Raw genomic sequence first — 21,151 nt, 5'->3', positions numbered from 1 at the left:
GACCCTGACGTTACCTTCCAGGCTCTTACCACTGCTGGTTTCGGCAGAAACGAGCGTCCGGTTCAGAGCGGGGTGCCACTGCGGGTTATTTTAGCTGGTTTCAGAGCCTGGCCCGGTGCATAAGAATCTCGCAGAAGAAGACTGAGGTGAGAGACGGGGTATCACATGGCTCATACTTTGGCGCGCTTTCTGCGTCTCTGAGAATAGCTCCATGACGTCACCAAGAGGCCGGAGGGAGCAACTGGAACGTTTAGGAGCGGCCTACGGTCCGCGTCTTTCAGGACAGCTAGGGAAGCCATAGGTGCCTGTAAAGATGACCATGAGCTCCGTAAAACTGCTGAGCAGAGCGCTTAATAGCAATCAGCGCGAGATCAGTTGCCGCGTGCAGATCCTGATGATGTCAGCGCTACTGTGCCGCCGTTTGCCTGAAACACCTTGAGTATTGCCCTGGCAAAGAGCAGAAGCTGCACTCGCTCTTTCTAGACTGTGGTCCGGACCAAAAGCAGAGGGAGACGAGCACAGGTGTGTGGTAACAGTCTCCTAGACGGGGGGGGGAGGGTTTCCGTCCCGTCCACGTGCGTGATATGGCCGTCGTAGCAGAGTGGGTGCGCGCCGATTGGGGTGCAGCCCACGATTTCACCACGAGCTCTTGCATGCCTAAATGCCATCTGGTAGCAGCTCGACTGGAGGAGCCACGAGTCTAGTTACCTATCACAGGCTCGTCATGTGCGTTGCAAGCGAGACTCAGCTCCGTGACGACCTTTCCGAAGACCCCGACGAGCTTCTCCTGGAGGTCTCAGGGCCCTCTTGGTCGGGGCGGTCCCACTGAGAGACCCAAACCTTTTTCGACGTCGAAGCGACATGGAGTCGTTTTCCTCGCCAGCTCCGAAGAGGACGAAGTTCGCGGAAGCTATAGTCCACCACGCCGACGTCAAACTCGTCTTCGGGCGGGGGAGGGCCCACCAGCGGCTCGCTGGCGGCAGTGGGCCTCATTCCCGCCGTCCTCCGAGCCACTCTGGCTCTGAGGGCGCGCACTGGCAGCTCGGTACAGTGGGCGCAAGTGTTGTCCGTGTGAGAATCCCAAGCAGGTCACACAGAACTGGGGAAGGTCCGAATCTAGCATTAGTAGCCATCGGATGCGGAGAGGAAAAACAGGGTGAGTAGTCCTCTATTGCAACTTCCACGATGACTTAGATAAGACTTCTAGCGTGAAGAAAGAGATTCTGACGTAATTTTCGCGCCCATGCATTTTATACTGCACGCTTACCCGCCAGTATTTGCATGCTTCGCGTCAATTGGCCAGCTGTCCCCAGCTGGCGTTAGCCAATAAGATTTCAGTGAAAGTGGAGAAGGGAAGAGTTCCCATATACGTCTTAGCTGACGTAATGTTGAGTTACCGCCTCGAGAGGGAACAGGCAGAATAACAAGACCAGAAACCAAAGCTTGGGAAAACCAGGACATAAGGCTTAAAATTGCAAAAATTACACATACAAGACTTAGCACATAATGAAAGAGTTGTCAAGGCTTTTATAGGTTGAGCTAACAGGGCAAATGACACACAGGTGAATGCAATCAATGATAATTAGCCCCGGGCAAGGGATTATGGGAATTGAAGTCCATGATTGATTGACAGAGGTATGGGATGAAGTGCCCTCTGGTGGCTATCAAGGGCACTCCTGCTGGTGATTGTGAAATATTGTATACAGTGGTATTTTCTGATACATTATCATACTGTCTATACCTTACTTTAAACTTTCAACTGCAGCAACAGGTTGGGCATACTGTGCCAAGTTTACTTTCCAAAATTATACACCTATTAGAAGCAGCAACCGCAACAAAACATCCATCCACCAATCCATGTTATATGTATGATCTTCATTGTACATGGACTATCATTAGCCTAGATAAATGCTCTAAAAAATTTGTTCATCCTTTCTTAATCTGATGCATTAATGAATTTTAATGAACTGAATCTTATTGTAAATTGTAAAGTGTTACCAGTGTAGTGTTATCAGTGTAACTATAATCTTTATATAAGTCTGATTGCAATTGCACTCACTCAGAGTTTAGTCAAGTTTCAATAAAGCACCTTGGTATGTGTTACGGAAGCATTAATCAAAGCTTTACTCTGCAACTGAACGTGCTGAGCCCTCAATAGGGCTCATAAAATGCTCAGGTCTGAGGGACAGAATAAACAGGCACCAATCAGAGAAGGCTGCCATGAATCTGTCACCAGTGAGTGACACAGAGTTCCTGAGAGAGGACGGGACACAATCTGATGGGCAGCTGGTGATGGTTACCTGAAAATCGAAACACAAACCTTGGGAAGTGTGAAGGTCTGAGGGGGGAAATATGGTGAGGACATCAAACTCAGCATATATATGAATTATATGAATCTTGAAGGGCACTGCAAGTAAAGGGTACAATACTCTGCATAAGTGAATGCTTCAGGGTGGGAAATTAACGGGGCTTGAGGCAGAAATACCCCCTCCCTCATTTCAAGATAAAGTGGTAAAACAATAATTAAACTAAATCTAAATGAATGAAAAGTGTTGATTTTTGCATTACATTTAGATCTGCTCACATTGCATTAGATTTCTTTTTATGTGTTTTTCATCATTGAGCCTTAAGTCCAATCACACGTTTCCACTGAGCTTTTGAATACAGAGGCCAAACAGAGGCATTTAGATTGGTCACCACCAGAGTTTTGTTCAGAACTCACTAAAATCTGCCCTCTCACTTTTTGGAATTTATTCTATTTAAATAACCATTTTGTTTTTAATGCTACTAAAATAACATAATAATGTGAAGTCTTGATTTTCTAATAAGTGAAATGCAATAAGCATTTCTTAGGTTATTTTTCTGTGTAGCTAGAATTTAACATGCTATTCAGCAATAATGTTAATATCGCAGCCCATTCCTGTAATGTTTTCCTATTTTTAATCTTATAATCTTTATATCCCAGTGGTTCTTCAGAATATGGTTTGATTAGAAGAAATCTAAATTGTTATGAGGTAGACACATACCAGGATTTGAAATGAACACCCACCAAATGCAGATAAAAATCAGCTGTGGCAGGTAATTGTGTCAAATCACTAGCCAATTTGGTGGGTTATCTTCACTCATTAATTTCTCAGGGAAGTTCATTGAAGCCAAAACAAAAGGTTTAGTACAAATACTGAATTCGTGAGACATCATGACATTATCGAATATATTGCAAAAACCAAAAAACACACCTACAGAGTACAGGCATAAGCGATTAGCATGTAGAGTATGTTCTTTTACTGCATGATTCAGTCTATTCATATGCCAACAAAAATCATTGCAAACACAGCCACAGCACTGTTTTGCGTCTCTGAGCAGCATGACGGTGTTTCGTTCCTGAAAGAATAACCCATTTAAATGATTCGGTTAATTCACAATGACTCCCTTGACAGTGACTTGCTGTCACCTACTGATGTTTTTAATTGTTTTAATTTTACGTTTAAAATTAGTTTCGTTTTAAAAATAATAAAAAAAATCAGTATCAACATTTCATTTTTAAAATACCAAAATATAATTTATGCATTTGTAACTGCAGGTTAAAGAATTCCATGTCCCTTTAACCTGTTAACTGTCACCCCATCCCGAATACGGGATGCCTACGTTGACTATATTACAATCAAATCTAATCTAATCTTGACAAACTATATATCATTGGAAAGGTCTAAGACTCCCAAATATATATTTTACCAATATTTATTGTTAAAAATTATGTAGGAAAGGTAATAGATTAATTTATGATAAGAGTGCACCCTCAGAAATCTACATTACAAAATCAGTTTTGACCTTTGTTTAAAAAAAAGACTTCCTCGTTGCCTTTTTCTCTATCACATTTTAGAAATCATCAGAAGTTATATATCACTTGAAAACATAAAATCTCAAAATTCATCCTTTAAAACCCATTTTAAAATCAGACATTGCATTACCATGTAAATGCCACATCAAAATCATGTTACAAAATGTTTTCATTAAATGTAAGAATTTGAATCAAAAGATGATGCACACTTTTAGAAAACATGACTTTATATAAAAATGGCCTTAAAAGGTAAAAATCAATTTATTGAAAAATATACATTTCTATCATTGCTGTAAACTGACCAAACAAAATATGAAATAAATAAATAACTTTAGGAGTCAGGTGTCCACGGTAGTCCTTGAGATATCAGGACAATAACACACTCAGCAAAATATAGTATAATTGTCTTTATCTATAAAATTCCAGAAAATATTGAGAGATTATTTTTTTGTCAATATCGCACAGCCTTAGTACTGACACAAAATTATGTGCAACAGTCACTTTGTCGTGTCCAGTGTAGACAGCTTCAAGCTGTTGGTTTATTTGGTTTTTGTAAATGTTTTTTTTTTTTTTTTTGTCTAGTAGAAGTTATGAATGGCCGGTAACTTTGTTACATATTTGTTAAATTGGCTGGTGAGTGAAAAAGTTAATTTCAATCCCTGCATGTAACCATGTACACTTAACATAATCAACAACTGATCATGAACAGAAAACCAAGAGGAACTTAAAAAAAACAGTGATGATGATATAAAGGACAAACAGGAGTGCTTACTAATGAATAGCTATGGAAACAAATGACAAACAGGAACCAAGGAACACTGGAAATAGGCAAAGGAAAGGTGAAAACTCACACTGTTATGCAGGTCTAGGTGTAATGCAAGGTCTAACTTGGGAACCCAAATCACCTCTACGTTTAAGAGAAAACACCAATCAAATTCAAAATCAAACTAATTTTGAATGTCAAGCCACTTCCCTGCACACAAAGCGACAGCGTCCATCCACTCAATCAGGTTTATGTTAAGAGCCAAGAATGTGTCCCGACATTGAGTGAGTGGTTTAGGATTGTGACAAGGGGACATAACGTCACCTTTTCCTACATCAGGAAATGAGGATTATAAATGTAACCAAGACTTTACCTGTCTGTCGCTCACTACGATTTATGTCTTGGCAACTTTAGGGGTTTTACGGAAAGCACCACAACCACTGAACTCTTTCACAACCTGTAGTCTGCAAATGTTTATGACCCATGTTAAAGCAGATGCTATGCATAAGTCATAACCTTCCCAATGCCACAGTGTAAATTAGCTGTACTTGGTGCTGGGAAGGGCAAAAAGGTGAGCACATACCTGCTGAAGTAGGCGATGCTGCTGTTCCGTCCACAAAAAGTTCTTAGGCCTTTCAAGGAGAAGGTCACTACGGAGACCACATCCAGGAAGGTAACATGGAAATACTAATATGGATTGACTCAGGGGGCAGTACTTCATATGGCATGGGTCTCTGAGACAGGTCCTACATGGGATTAAGGATGAAACTACTGCCAACAAAGACTAACAGAGCAGAACTGTCAAGGGGAAGACACAGGTTTACCACAATGGAAACCTTACCCTGGAAGAATACACATATCTGATTGCCTACAGGGAATCATGCCATATGGACACCTAGCCCGGTACAGGGGCTGACTGGGGCTCCAGGCATACTAACGCCAGTACTGGGCCTGGGATCAGACTCCTCCACAGAGTTTGACTGCCAGGAGTGCTGGAGGATGCTCAACCAGGGTTTGGCATCTGGGGAACTCCACTGGGAGAAGGAAGGTACTCGCATCCTCTTTTGAGGGGGAATGACACAGCAAGCATGACACAGATCCAGTCTTCCCACCACTTAGTTAATACCCAACACACAGGAAGAAATTATGTAGACCAACCTCTGTGTGGAGACAGCCTTTCCCTTCTGCTGACCTCTGTAGCAGACAGAGAGCTGCTCAGAGCTTCAGGTGTATATGTGCGGGGGGTGTTGAGACACAGCAACACCAAGAAGGAAGTAGTGGGAACCTTGGGGGATATATCCAGGCCGGGGTCTCAGGACAATGTGAGAGTTGGCTGGCATGCACAAAAGGCACTCTTCGCTCACTGAAAATGCTTGCAGGTCCCCAACCCTCTTGATGGAGGTGAGCACCCAGGAGGGCACAAGGGGTGACTTAGGAGGATTTAACCTTCAGTTTCCACTCAGGAAACTGATGATCAGCTTGTGCTTCCCCAAGGACTGGCTGTCCACTGCATTGTGATGTGTTGCGGTGGCATAGACCTTTAAAGTGGAGGGTGACAGCCTATGCTCCAGCCTTTCTTGCAGTAAAGAAAGCATGAATCTTATCAGGCATATTCAGGGGTCTTCTCGGGTAGAAGAACTCCAGTTAGCGAACAAACTCAGCTTAAAGGTATAAGCTCACCTGGTAAAGGGAGCTCTTGCCTGAGTGATGGTGTCTACTTGTGGCAGATCACTTAGGTCTGTCGCATCCCATCCAGGAGCTACACATGGAGTTTCCAAATATCTGGATGCAGTTGCCAAAACCAGTTCCAGCAAGACCTGTTCCTCATCCTCCCTGACCTTGCACAATGTCTATACATTGTCTATATAATGTCCATACATATGGCTGTACATTTGAGCTCCCCCGTTAACTGGACAACGTGCAGAAACCTGAACTGTGTCTGACTCCAAAAGAAGGAGATGGTGGGCATGTTGCAGCAGTGACCAAAACTGCTACAAGGCTAGAAGTACTGCCAGCAACCGAAGCATGCCCAGGACCCCGAGGCTGCCTGCCTGTAGCACCCCAGCCTTTTGGCAACAATATGCTGGACACTTGTTATAAGAGTACCCTGGCCCATAGAAAGGCAAGGTCTGACCAGGGGATGAATGTGCTACAGCACATTGGTGTAATGGTCATGCAATGTGTGCCACAGTGCCATACCCATCTTGGGACTTGGCTGTGTAACCAGTGCTGAAGTGGTCTCATATGAAGCAATTCGAGCAGCGTGACAGTGGCTATGGATGCCATATGCCTTAGGAGCCTCTGAAATTGTTTAAATGTTACCATCGTCAGTGGTGGTGCAGCAGTGCGGTACCCTGCTGGGTGACACAGAGGGCATCACATCCGGAGTTACACCGACAGGATTCCTGTTGTACCCGGAGGGATTGGCTAGAGATGTGTGAGGAGGTGTTGCATCCTCAAACTGCTGTCTACTGGCCACTGGCAATAGTGGGTATCATGGATGAGAGCGAGGAAGCGGTGTGTTGCTCACTGTCAAACCATGAGTGATGTAACCTGGATGAAGAGGAAATGAGCTTTTTCTTTGAAAATGTGGGTACTGCTGGCCAATGAGTCAACAGCAGAACAGAAAGAAAAAGAAAACAAGTCTTCTCTTCCCAGCTCTTTTCCAGGGGTAGAAATGGCACTGCCCCCACAATTTCCTGAGAAAGAGTAGCTCCCCTCATCTCTGGGTTGCCTGTGTCAGCGCTGCTTCATCATCTTCCTTGAGGACTTAGTGGCAGCCTGAGACATGGGTGTGTCATCTTCCTGTGTGGAGCTTAATGTGCCGGCTTTGATGTTGTCTCAGCATGGCGATAAGCAGACTGTGGGCCGGTCCTCGACAGAGTGTTGGTAGAAGAAGTATCACATTTGGGGGGTAAGATGTGCTGGAAGGCTTCAGTTTGCTTTTGTACTGCCAGCCTGGGAGATGGGAGAATCAAGAAAGCATACTTTTTCAACTTCTATCATCTCAAAAAGGGTGAGCCAGAGATGGTACTCTTGGACTACCAAGGTAGACATCGGCTGCCTAATGGACTGCGCCATTAATTTCTTTGCTCAGAGTGCAAAGTCATCGACCACAGCTCCTGCATTAACCCGGGGTCAGCACTACCCTCATGCATTTGTTTGAGTGCCTTGGCTTGGTTAACTTGTAGGATTGCCATGGCATGCAGTGAAGAGATGGCCTGGCCCACAGCACTGTAAGCTTTGGCAGCCAGAGCTACCATCTGCTTACAGGCTTTGGACAAGAGGGGCGGACAATTCCTACAGGTGGCGCCATTTTGCGGGCAGGGGTTTCTGGCTATAAAAGGGGCCTTCCACATGGCTTGGCATGCAAAATCCACTCACCAATTTTGATTGGTGTTTTCACTTAAACCCATAGGTGATAGGGGCTCCCGAGTTAGACCCTTAATGTTTCACAACATTACTCGTAGTGACCGACAAATAGGGAACTATTATGCCCATTACAGGTACATATTGGTGGAGTGATTATTATAATTATTATTAATTTTACCACATGAAAAGACAGTATACAGATTCACATACATGTGAATTAAAGAAACAAAGAGGACTTGCTACAACCTTCTTAACAATTTTAAACATGAATGTTATTAGGGTAACATTGTGTACTGTAGGTGCCAAATATAGTATGGGACAGTGTTGAGGAAAGTTACTTTTAAAAGTAATGCATTACAAAAGGAGTTCTCAAACCTCTTCATGAAGTACCCCCAACACTGCACATTTTGTATTGTTTCCCTATGTCTGACACACCCACTTTGGGTCTTGCAGACTCCACTAATGAGCTGATGAGTTGAATCAGGTGTGATAATTGAGGGAGACACATAAAATGTGCAGAGCAGGGGGTACTCCAGGACAGGTTTGAGAACCGCTGCATTACAATATTGCGTTACTCCATAATAAAAGTAACTAATTGCGTTACTTTATATTACTTTAATTTTACTTTTTGTCACCTGGGCTGGGTTTGCTTTTTAGTTTTTAATAATAGAAAACAAAAGAAAGTTACATTTTTGGTGACTGTAAAGGCACTTTCACACCAAGAGTGGAAGAGTGGAATTAATAAGCCTCAGGCTGAAGAAAATACCTCTGCTTCTGCACTGACTCCCAATTTCTTTCAAGGAAAGGTGTCAGTGAATAAATTGGAAAACAAAGTAACTTGCATTACTTGTTTGAAAAAGTAACTCAGATATGTTTTTGATAATTTAAAAGTAATGCATTACTTTAGTAGTTACTTGAAAAAAGAAATCTGATTACTTGTAATCTGTTACCCCCCACTCTAGGCGTGCTCCGATCATGATCGGCTGATCGTTATGTGCATCTTGTCAGTAAAGCTGGTTCTCTAATCAGCGGTAAATTTATTCCATCAGGTGCATGATTTCACATCGAGCAGCTGTTACTACACAGAGCAATTGTTAACCGAGGATCTGCGCAAATCCATGTTCATTTTCAGCGTTTATTTGCGCATCTTCTCAGTTAACAATGGCTCTGTGTAGTAACCGCTGCTCTATCTGAAATCACGAACCTGAGGGAATTTACCGCTGATTAGAGCACCGGCCTTACTGACGAGATGCGCATTAACAATCGGCCGATCGTGATCGGAGCACCCCTACCCAACACTGGTATGGGACAACCCCTTCAGAGTGATCACTTCAAGTGCATAGCATGTTTAGATAACTGTGTTGCCTTTCTTAAATATTATGACCCGTTTGTTTTCTCAGATCACTGTGAAGATCTGCGATTTTACTTGATCCACATGACTGAGGTGAGTTACATTTTTGTTTATTTGTCTTTGAATGATGATGTTTTCATCACTTTATGTATTGTTCTTAATGATATGCCTGAAAGGTTTAAATGTTTTTGTTTTTTTAATGGTTTAATTTAAATTATTTTTATTTTTAAACAACATTTTGTGAGAGTTTTGATGCCGCTACTACTTACTATAACTTCTACTAACTACTACCCCTACTAGTTTACATCAGTATTTTTTAAACACTTCCTGGAGCCTCCCAGTACTATATAGCCGCGTTTCCACCGCAGGAACTTTACCCAGGAACTAGGGACTTTGGCCTGGTACTTGGTGTGTTTCCACCGCAGGAACCAGGAACTAAATAAAGTTCCGGGTAAAAAAATGCCCCTCAGACAGTCCCTGCTGGCGAGGTGGTACTTTTTCAAAGTTCCGGAACTTTCGGGGGCGGGACTTTGGCGCTAAACATTCTGATTGGTTGAGTTCACGCAGCATTAGTTGAGTTCAACCACCATTTATTCAGATCAACATTTTCAAAATATTACTGTTATTGTGTCATGAAATGTAATTTTAAAAGTATTTCAGGCGAGAATGTAGTTGTTTAAAACTCAAATCTGTTGTTTATTTATAAAGACAGCGCCTATTTAAAAATGTGTTTCGCCGATCTCTGCAACGGTGAGCTCCACACAATCAAAGGGAGCTCCGTGATCATCTATCCACCGAGAAGCAGCCTCACCTTGGATAGACCTTCTGATATGTGCCGCTGGCTCTGATGTCTCTTTAGTGGTTAAACATAAAATATAATTCAGCTGCGGGGTAAATCTAACAGGTTTTTCTTTGGTTTGTATTCAATTTATCTATATGTTAAAATGAAAATAAAAAAGGCAAATTTGCATAATATTTCGTTTCATTGTAATGGCTGCATACACATATCCCTGAACTAAGTAAATTTCTGCAGCTGTTATTATACTTAAATGAAAATCAAAGGAGGCAGTGGTATTTGATATCCTATTTCGTTTTATTGTAAATACACAGTAAGGAAAATTGCAGTAGCCAAGACGAGCTGACTGAAGTTATCAAGTACGCTGCTGTTTATAGATTTACCCTTGGTTCGTTGCGGACATCACACTCCCCAGTCGAATGCACAAAGTCTGAACTAACTAACGATGATGCACGTCCAAAATCAGCATACTTTTTTTTCTTTTTTTTTTATCAGCAGTACTTTGTATTGAGAAACGCGCACGGACCTACGTCACCAGTCATTTGCCTAATCTTCCCGGTACTTTACACCACGGTGGAAACGCAGAAAGCAACAGGTCTGGGGGGAAAAAAGTTCCTGGGAAAAATGTTCCGGGTAATTTCGGTGGAAACGCGGCATATGTAAACTTGTTTGGTAATTCACCTTATACGGAATTGTACTTGCTATATGAAGAGCTCAGGAACAAGGGAAACAAGTCATGATAAAAAGCTGACTTACTAAAAGCTGACTTACTAAAATTTCATGGTTGCTTCAGCTAATGCATTTTTCTAACATTTGCTTTTGTTAACCTTATCTGTTAGATTTAGGGTTGGGTTTAGCATAGGTGCCATATTATTTTCAAACAAAATTTAATTCACAAACTGCCGTGACATTTACAACCAAGTAATAAAACATTGTCAGATTGATATTTATGTGTTGCCAATAAAATAGAGCACTCATTGGATATTTCACTTTCAATGTGCTGTGAAATGTAACAAAATATAATTTTGCAGAGCCTGGATTACAAATTAGAGTAAAACACACTGTCAGTTTTTGACATAACTTTCATTACCAATTACTATGTTTGACTGTGTCGAACTGCTTGGCGTTAATATTCACTTTTTTATCAAAGCAAAACTTCATAAAAATGTCCCTGAAAAGTTGTAAATAAATAAAAACAGTTTGTAAATATCACTGTGTTCAAATACATACATACATACACAGACACACACACACACACACACACACACACACACACACACACACAGACACACACAGACACACACACACACACACACACATTTGTTTTTTTGAAAAGTAATGGTTTAATGGTTTTATACTGTACAAACTGTATATTCTATGGCCCTACACCAACCCTTCACCTAACCCTAACCCTCCCAGGAAACTGTGCATTTTTACTTTCTCAAAAAAAAACTCAATCTGTATGGTTTATAAGCGTTTTGAAAAATGGGGACATGGGTTATGTCCTCATAAGTCACCCTCTCCTTGTAATACCTGTGTCATACCCATGTCATTATACAGAGTTGTATCCTGATATGTCACAAAAACAAGAGCACACACTACTAGAGCAAAATTTAACACACAAATAGAAATTAGATCACTAGTGATGTGAGAGGATCTCAAGGTTTGTGATTGGTGGCCGATCAAGCATTTTTTTGTAACACTATTTTGAGTCCACTTTAGACATTCTACTAGCAGTAAGTAACCTTGCAACTATAGGTCAACTAGCAGTCATTAGAGTATTAGTAGACTGTCTGCTTAATATCTTCTAACACAGTGGTTCCTAACCTTTTTCAGCTCGCGGCCCACACAATCAAACACATAATGTTTGTGCGGCCCACTGCAAAAAAATGAACTGACCCCGCTATTGTTGGGTTAATAACTTAGTACTCAGAAGCTAGATTGTTAACTGTCTTTATTGAATGAACTGGCATTTAACAGAAAATAACTCGGGCTGGCACTGCTCAGCAAAACGGGAAAACCAGATCCATGCAGAGCTTGGCAGCGGGACAGTGGAGCAAGCAGCCATTTATGTTGACCCTGTTGACAGCCATTTATGCATGTTTGAATTTGTTGTTCTGTAGCATATGCAGTAAAAATGTCTAAGATAAATAGGCGGCTTATTCTTAAACCAATCAGAGAGCTTGAATAGTGGAAGCATAGTTAGTTTAATATAGATTTTTTATTTGTTATTTAATTATATATATGAAATTAATTTATTATGTTATGACTTAGACATTTATAACAATATGATTACTCTTTTAAAAGTAATTGGCGACCCACCTGCAATACCATCGTTGAAAACCACTGTTCTAACACTTTATTATGATATGTCAACTTCTGCTAACCCCTAAACCTAACCTAACAGTCTACTCTGAGAGTTAGTAGACACATAGTTACAAAAAAAAATTTGAATAAGTTGACATGTAGTTGCAAAGTTTCTTATAGTTAGTGGAATGTCGAAAGTGGACTATCAAAATAAGTGTAACCACATTTTTTTTAAAGGGGTCATCTGATGCCCATATTCCACAAGTTGATATGATTCTTTAGGGTCTTAATGAAAAGTCTATAACATACTTTGGTTCTCAATGTTAGTGTAAAACACCTTTTTAACCTTGTCTAAAACAGCTTTGTTCACAGTGACCCATTTTGGTGTGTTCCCTTTAAATCAGGGGTGGGGAACGTTGATCCTGGAGGGCCTGTGTCCCTGCAGAGTTAAGCTCCAACCCTAATCAAACACACCTGAACAAGCTAATCAAGGTCTTCAGGATTTTTTCTTTTTTTCAGGGTTGGAGCTAAACTCTGCAGGGACACAGGCCCTCCAGGATCAACGTTCCCCACCCCTGCTTTAAATGCTGATGTGCACTGATCACCCCGCCCCTCTCTTCTGTGCGGTGATGAGCAGTTCTCTGAGAGACTGTTAGCTTTAGCCGCATTCATTGTGAAACTTTCTAACTAGCACGTTATTAGGAAAGGCGAATTGCAAAGATTCATAAAAAAAAAAAAAAAAAAAAAAAAAAAAAAAAACATCGGTAGATCGGGGCGCTTACCTTCAAAGACAGAAGTAATCCTCTGCATCTTCAGGAGTTTAGATGTTGGGAGACATCCCAACAAAACACCTCAATCGCTTAGGAGACATTCTTGTCTACACCTGCTGTGGCATCAAAAAAGTGGCGGACTGTTGACAGCTCACTCAGGGTGGGTCTGTGATGAAATGTATGTGTCAATCAATAATCATGGGAGGGGCCTGTGCAGAACTACGCCACCCTGCCAATAATCTTAGAACAGCTTGATTTGAGACAATGCTCATGATTTATTGAAAAAACAAACAAAAAAAAAAAACATGTGCGATTTTTTTTATCATTATAGGGTGGTTGTGTACACACACTGCCAAGGCACATTTCAGTTAAAAAAACGTAAAAGTGAATTTTGAGTCTGATGATCCCTTTAACTGATCGTATCGGTTCTCCTAAGCCTGATTCTTCAGCGGTCATTCCGGTGCTGTGCAGTAGGTGGTGGTATGTGCCTTTGAGTGGATTTGCCAACCGCCATTAAAGCAAGGTCTGTTCTAACACGTCACACACATTTAAGCTTCTGTGTCCAATGTATTTGATGCACATTTTTGTAACAATTTCTTATTCATTTATTGTATACTTTTATCTGCCATCAGACCCTGAAACATTGTTATTACATGCTGCTATGGATTGCGTCTTACTTTGGATTTGACTGACAAGACAGGCACTGTCTGACATTTGCTTCATGCTTTCTAACCATATTGCAATTATTCTACTTATTATACATATAAAATACAAGAGGTTTACTGTATATCAGCAGTCCCATATTCATAATTGTGGCCACACACAGTCTGTTTACAATGTCTACCATTGTGTCATATTTACATCTACTTTAGTCTTTATATAGTGTGTGCATAGAGAGAGAGAGAGTGTATATTATAATTATATATTATATTATGCTCTATTATATAATATCACACATATATTACTTTTACAACTCTGCGTAACTCTGTATACACTGGAGTGATTTTAATAACTTTAATGTATTCGGATTGTGCATCAGATATAAGTATGTGATATAAAAGATATTAAAACCTGATCGGGACAACCCTAGACATCACATTGGAAATGATGTTATGTAATGTGTGATCTCAGATTTACAGAGTGTAGGGCATTTTGTTTAAACACGTTGCTAAAACATTGTGTAATGCACTAAATTAAAGTTTATAATACAATTGCAAACAGAATCAATGCAATACAAGTGTTTCCTTTTGAGATATGTGACACCCTTACATTTACATTGTACTGCTCTAAAAAAATCATAGCATCCCTTGATACTCCCAGTGATGTGTACTAGCTCATCAGTGATAAAAAAATTCCAGGAACAGGATTGAGATCCACTGATCTATTAGATCGATCAGGAGCAGGCATCTGTTGTATTGCGTTATGGATACAAGCAGGCTCCATCCCTGAGAAGAGAGAATGGCCAGAGTGAGAGAGAGAAATCTGTACAACCCCCCCCCCCCCCACAAAAAAAGAAAAATCTTATGGAATATCTTATGTGCAGGCGGATAGGTCCTTCACATGCAATCTGCTAGCAATCACATAATTTACTAAATGGCACAAGCTGTCTGGCTTTGGCTGATTCTGCAGCCAATAAGCTTGCTTGTGCAACTTTTTAGTCATTTCAGTGCAGCTGTTCCCAATTCCAGCCCCCCCCCCCACTCTGCATATTTTGCATATCCCTCTTTTTAACACACCTGAATAGATCAGATAACCAGCTCGTTAGAAGAGAGCTACGTGCATGAACTGTGTTGCGATCGATATGGTACACAGTTTTCATTGCTCCCTACTCCCTGAGCAGGGGAAATCCACTGAAGTTTACTTCACTTCGGAACATTCATTCAAGGATTTCCGCTGTGCAGCGTCTTCACACACAAACGAAACTTATTATGACATAATATACTAGGAAGTAAGACATAATATACCTCTGTAAATAAAAACAATTAAAATTCATGTCTCGTACACTTCATTGCCCTTTGAATGAAACATATACGTTCGCTTCAAACTGGAATCATGGCGGAATATATTGTGGTGTCCACTTTGCAGGACACTTATGTTCAAATAGAGCAAAAATCTGAATCGATTAGAGATATACAAAAAATCTGCAGAGCTGGGGGGGCATGAAGACTGGAATTGAGAACTGCTGTTTTAATGTAACATTTTAGTAAAACCCTACACCTCCCCCAGTTCCACCTGTCTAGATCTGCTGTGGGAACACTCATGGTTTTGTTTGTTAAACCGGTCTCAAATATGAGTGTCATATCAGCCAGCTCAACATGAAAAGAACTACTGAGTCCACCTTAAAATACCACAGTGGAACCGGTCTCCTCTTTAGTCAGTACCTAGCTACAGAGCCAAACAGCTGCAACTAGCACTCAAATCGATGACAGGAACATAACATGATTCCCGACCTACATAATAGATTATGACACAAGCCTTGCAGAGGCATGCAGAAAGGGGGTGAAGTAAATTTTTTTCAAGCTACTGAATCAAGTCTTTTATTAAAATCAGATGTACTTTCATATGTTTTGTAGCACTCTACACCGAGGAATTCAGAAATATTAAATGTTTCACTTTTTTTTTTTCAACCAGGTCAATTAAGATTTGTTTCCTTAATTACAAATACAGCCTGACAGGACCGTTTTAATTCTGCACTTTTTATTTATTTATGATTTATTTTGCACTAAAACAAAATACGGACAAAATTTTGCTAATAATTCCAGTCGGGAGGAGAAGCAAAATTAAAATAAGTATGTTTTTTCAGAGTACATTGAGGAGAATAATTTAAGAGGATCTAGTATGATATGTTACAGGGTGATATTGCAAAGCATTTTAAAGATAGCAAAATTCTGTTAATAAATGTACTGTATAGTAATGAAGTTTACACCTAGTTTGTACTCAAGGCAAGGATTCAGAATGCAGTGATATTTTTTATACATGTGTCACAATTTGTGATTTGTGAGCGAGGAATGAGATTTCACAGTAAAACACAGTCTTTAATCCAAGTAATAACATGGAATACACATAATCCAACAAGTAGAATGGACAAAAACAAACTGAAAAGACTGGGGCTTAATTGACGAATAATGAAATAAGGATTGGATAAGGAGGGGCAGACAGGTGCGGGGAATCAACTAATAATCAGAAACACCTGGAAACAATGAACAAACATATGGGAGCATATATGAACAAACTAGAGTAACAGAGCACATAGGGAGCAAAAACACATCACAGACAGTCAATGATCCTGACATTATGCCCCTCCCAGAAGGTGCGTCCTCGCACCATAGAAACAACAGAAGGAGGGGGGTAGGCACGGGTGTGAACTAGGGAGGAGGTTCCGGAGGAGGACGGATATCCAGGAGGAGGATAACAGATGTAGACCAGGGAGGAGATGATGGAGGGACCCGGAGCAGCATTCCAGCTCGACCCAGGCCACAGCCATGATGTAGATCCATGGTGGAGCTGTTGGAGGGAGGAGCCATATAGAAGGAGCCCGCAATGGCGATGGAGAGCCAACGAGCCAGGGGGATGCCGAGGATCCGGGGGGGCAGGGTGGAGCCGAGGGCTCTGGCAACCAAGGCAGAGATCTACAGAGGAGGTAGAGTGACTGAGGACCAAGTTGGAGCTGGCGGGAGGAAGGATCCCAACGGAGCCGGTGGGATGGAGTGAAGAGGCGCAGCCATAAGAGAGGAGTCCAGAGGTGATGGCAGGTCGACGCCCAACCAAGGCTGAAGCTCACCATACTCAGATCACCCTCAGCCACGATGCAGGGGGCCGAGCTCCTCTCTGTGCTCACACCATCTGCAAAATTCTCCCCCATGGTGGGCTCTATAGCCAGCTCTCTCACCTGGTCTGACATGTTGGGCTCAACTTCCAGGGCGATCCTCTGCTCAGGATCACGGATTGCGGTGTGAATTGGCTCTCTGCCTTCGGCGGGCTCGGGCTTATGCTCCTTACTACAGGGTGATGGAAGGCTGGACTCTGTGTAAGGAGTGTCCACTCAACAAAGGCGGTGAAATTAGCTCGGGACCGTCCTCTGACAGTGGCGCTCTGTATGTGATGTTCAAACTAGTGTCGTAGAATGCACAGAGCACATCGTCCGGGCATTTGGTGAGGATTGCCAGAACTCAGAACAGCCTGGTGTGGGCCCCAAGAGATTTCTGGATGTATTTTCTGGTGAAGGAGAGGATCCATGGGAAAACACAATGGAAACAAAATCACAGAGAAAAAAACGAAAAACAAAAATGGAAAGTAGATACGGAGGTTAATGTTTCGGTCATTTCTTCTGTTACGATTTGTGATAGCACATAGCGAGGAACGAGGAAATGCAAGAGATTTCATAGTAAACACATAGTCTTTAATCCAAGGAATAACAGAAATACACACAATCCATCAAGTAGAGCGGACAAAAACAAACTGAACAGACTGGGGTTTATAAGGACTGGATAAGGATGGACAGACAGGTGTGGGGAATCAACTAATAATCAGAAACACCTGAAAACAATGAACAAACACAAATCTAGAGTAATAGAGCACATAGGGAGCAAAAACACAACACAGACAGTCCATGATCCTGACAACAAGAGCAATTGTGATTAATTTAATTGCGGCCTGTTATAAAACATCTACTGCAAACCTTTGAGGGCAGCTTTGGCTCCATGTCTGTAAACTACACCTGTCAATCAATGGCAGTATCAGAGTTTGTACAAGATTTTTTATTTATTTTTAATCAAGACAGGAATTTATTTAAGATCATTCATTATCAGCCTTAAAATAAACCCTGGCTGTGAAAGCAAAACAGTTTGTCATGGGCTGGATTAGCATGAACTACATAATTCAAAAGATCATCAGTTCAAAATATATTTTATCTGACACTGACTGCAGATGTTTGAATGGAAACACATTTACTCCTGGGCTGACATTAGCCGGCCTAGTCATTTGCCTCTCAAGGCCTGGAAAATGTGTGCATGCAGGCAACGAGTGGGAGCGCCACTTCCCCACCCCCTGACTCTCAGATGCTGTGCGGTCCTGAGCGCTGTGTGCACACGGCCACTTGCCTGTAAAACACAGCCACTGTGTGCTTGCATTGATCCCGTTGCACCAGGCTGCCTCCTGAGGATCTGCAGAGTGGGGTAAGATGCATACTGTCGGTTTTCATGTGCTGAGGACGTGTTGTTTAGTTTACAGTGAAGAAACGGGAGCAATTTCTGTGTGAAAACTGATACTAATTGTGGGTATTTTGCATTTGTGAAATCTTGACTTAATAAGTGTTTAGTTATAAAATGCTTGCTTAACCAGAAGTGGTTCTGTTTTTGAACTGGACTTAGAGTAGTTAGTTTGGTTATACTTTGAGCAACACTCACACCCGTAGAATTGAACTTGTTTTGTGCTACAAATGACCTAAAATCTTGAGGTTTGCTGTTTTCTACTCATTTATGAAATTTTCATTCTTGAAAAACCCATAAACTGACAAGGATGGAGGTAATTTAGTATCTAGAGTGAATCTCTGTGATTTTCTTTGGCATGGGTGTGGGCAACCAACTAGTAGCACCATTGCATCATGACACTGGAAAGCACAACTTGTATTTTCTTCACTAAGTTTAGTTTACCTTAAAAGCAGCTGGGATAAAATGCAACAATCTTAATACTTGCAGTAACTTTATCTGTAAAATGAACTATCAAAGAGCATTAAACTTAATTAGAAATTTTATTTGTTATTTTTATACATTAAGCCTTTTCAGTTTTGTTTACAGTGTATATCTGCCATAAAGAAGTAAATTCACAAAACTGTAAATTTACCTCAAGGTTAGCAGATAAAGAGGGTGAGATGATGGCAATTTTTTATTTTTATTTATTTTATTTTTTTACTAAGTCACTTGTTGAGACTATTTTCCGGGATACTCTTTTAATTTTTCTACTAAATTGTGCTCACTCACTATCCCTCCCTTCAACCTCTCATATATCTATTACCCAGGATTCAAAAACAACTGAAGGGTTAAAAATGTTCCAGTGCTTTTTTGCTGTTCCCTGTGCTGTACTCAGAAGCATTAGTGTAATAAATGGATTTGATGGGCTTCTGTCATCTCAGGTCACAATCGCCAAGCACCCCACAAGTATAGTAGCAAGCAGTCCAGTTATTTTAACATCAGGCCTAGAAGACCTAACCTAGATTTTAAAAAGACAGAGTTGGAACACAGGAAGAGTGAGAGTGCAGCAGCATCAGATATAAAAAAATCATCTCTTTTTTCGCTCTGTGTATCTAACTAAATTACATTTTTACATCGCATAACATTGAGTAGTGTGACAGTAGATCAGTTCTTTTAAAGATGTAGAGCAGGCCCAAATGCTGTGTTCCTAGTTTTATTTACACTATTACTTTTAATGGATAATGGTTAATGGTTTAATGGAATTATTTAGTTTAATATTTATATTGTCTAATTGAGGAGCTTTGGCAACTACTATGTATTTTGCAGAAAATAAAAAATAAATACAGTTAACACTTAAGTTTAGGGACCATTTATCACTATTACAGACCCCATGAAATGTTTTTCAGGTGTTAGCATCAACATGCTAGTCTGAAGTTTATCTATAAGGCACTGTGCTCCAAAACAGTGACAAAATTAGCATTTACAAGATATTCAAATCTTGCAGTTCATCGCTACTGCAAAAACGGCTTAAATTTTTGACATCACATCATACTTCATCTTCTTTTCAAATCTGCTGACCAATCAGCTGCTCTCTAGAATCTGAAGCGCCCTCCTCCTGCACTATAACTATACAAGCTGAAGTGCTGGCTGAAATCAGTCATTTGTTCGCAGTGTAGTATTTCCTGTAAAGTGAATGCATCATAGTGCACAGTGTAGGTGATAGGGAATGATTCAGACAGTGTAAATATGCTTTTGAATGGTGCAAATGAGGTCTGGTTTCACATTGTTTCATGTGAAATACGGCAGCACACATCCAGACTTTGGCAGAAGCGAATGCACAGAGTCGGCATTTATTAAACTACACTCCCTCAGTATGATTATGACCACTACTGAGTTTTACTAAGAGTTTCATATTGAATTCAAGGGGTAATCTGTTAGAATGTGGCTGTCAAATGCAGCTTTACCTAGCTCAATATCTCTGGCAAAGGCATACATAATCAAAACACTACTGGCTACTTTACAAAGGGGGCAGGGCTGCTCGATATGCCCTGCTCTTCCTTCCTGTTTCAGTTGAAATTACATCACCACATAGAATAACAATGCGTGTTTCAAGGCAATTCAGGGGACCTTAAACAACTTGGTAATTAGAATGCATATTCTGTATTATATGCATCTTTCTGCGTATATCATGCAGAAAGACAGAGGAGATGAATTGTTGAATAAAGTAGTTATTTTTGTTTTATTCATGTACAAAATGTATTCTCCTCGCTTCATAACGTTACAGTTTTCATTTTGGGGTGGAGTATCCCTTTAATCCTACCCAAAACCTTAATTTACCAACTACCTTACTAACTATTAATAAGCAATAATTAGTCAATGTTAGAAGTTAGAAAAAAGTTAATAGTTAGTTAACAGCCAGAATTGGACCTTAAAATAAAGTGTGACCAAAATATATAAATAGTGCCTGTAGCTTGGCCAACACTGATGCACTCAACATTCGTTCTCAACATGAAACACTCTGTGACTGAAGGAAGCAGATTATGAGGCCCTGATTGTTTGCTGGTAAAATGCAGCAATCCACTGTTCTGCAGTGTCAGTTAATGGGTGGTCATAAATGTAATCTTGGTAAGACAAGTGTTTGACAACATTAATTATTCATTGTGTTCTGAGACTGTAATCCACCCATAACATCCAAGCGTAGTACAATAAACAGGTCTATTCTCCTGGGCATCTTTTTACAGTTCACTCAGCCTTTAGTGCTCTGA

General features: G+C 40.8%; 1 protein-coding gene across 2 annotated transcripts in view; it reads left to right on the top strand.

Annotated features, from left to right (window-relative positions):
* Positions 1–21,151, top strand: part of rgs3a (regulator of G protein signaling 3a) — a 181,509-nt gene that overhangs the window by 62,007 nt on the left and 98,351 nt on the right. For both annotated transcript variants that reach the window (XM_052556605.1, XM_052556606.1), the window contains exon 10: positions 9,374–9,417. In XM_052556605.1, coding sequence (XP_052412565.1) covers positions 9,374–9,417 — 44 coding nt within the window. The remainder of the gene's footprint in view (positions 1–9,373; positions 9,418–21,151) is intronic.

Source organism: Carassius gibelio, chromosome B5, assembly GCF_023724105.1.
Source record: "Carassius gibelio isolate Cgi1373 ecotype wild population from Czech Republic chromosome B5, carGib1.2-hapl.c, whole genome shotgun sequence".
In the NCBI taxonomy this organism is placed as follows: domain Eukaryota; kingdom Metazoa; phylum Chordata; class Actinopteri; order Cypriniformes; family Cyprinidae; genus Carassius; species Carassius gibelio.
This window is presented reverse-complemented; position numbering and strand designations above follow the sequence as displayed.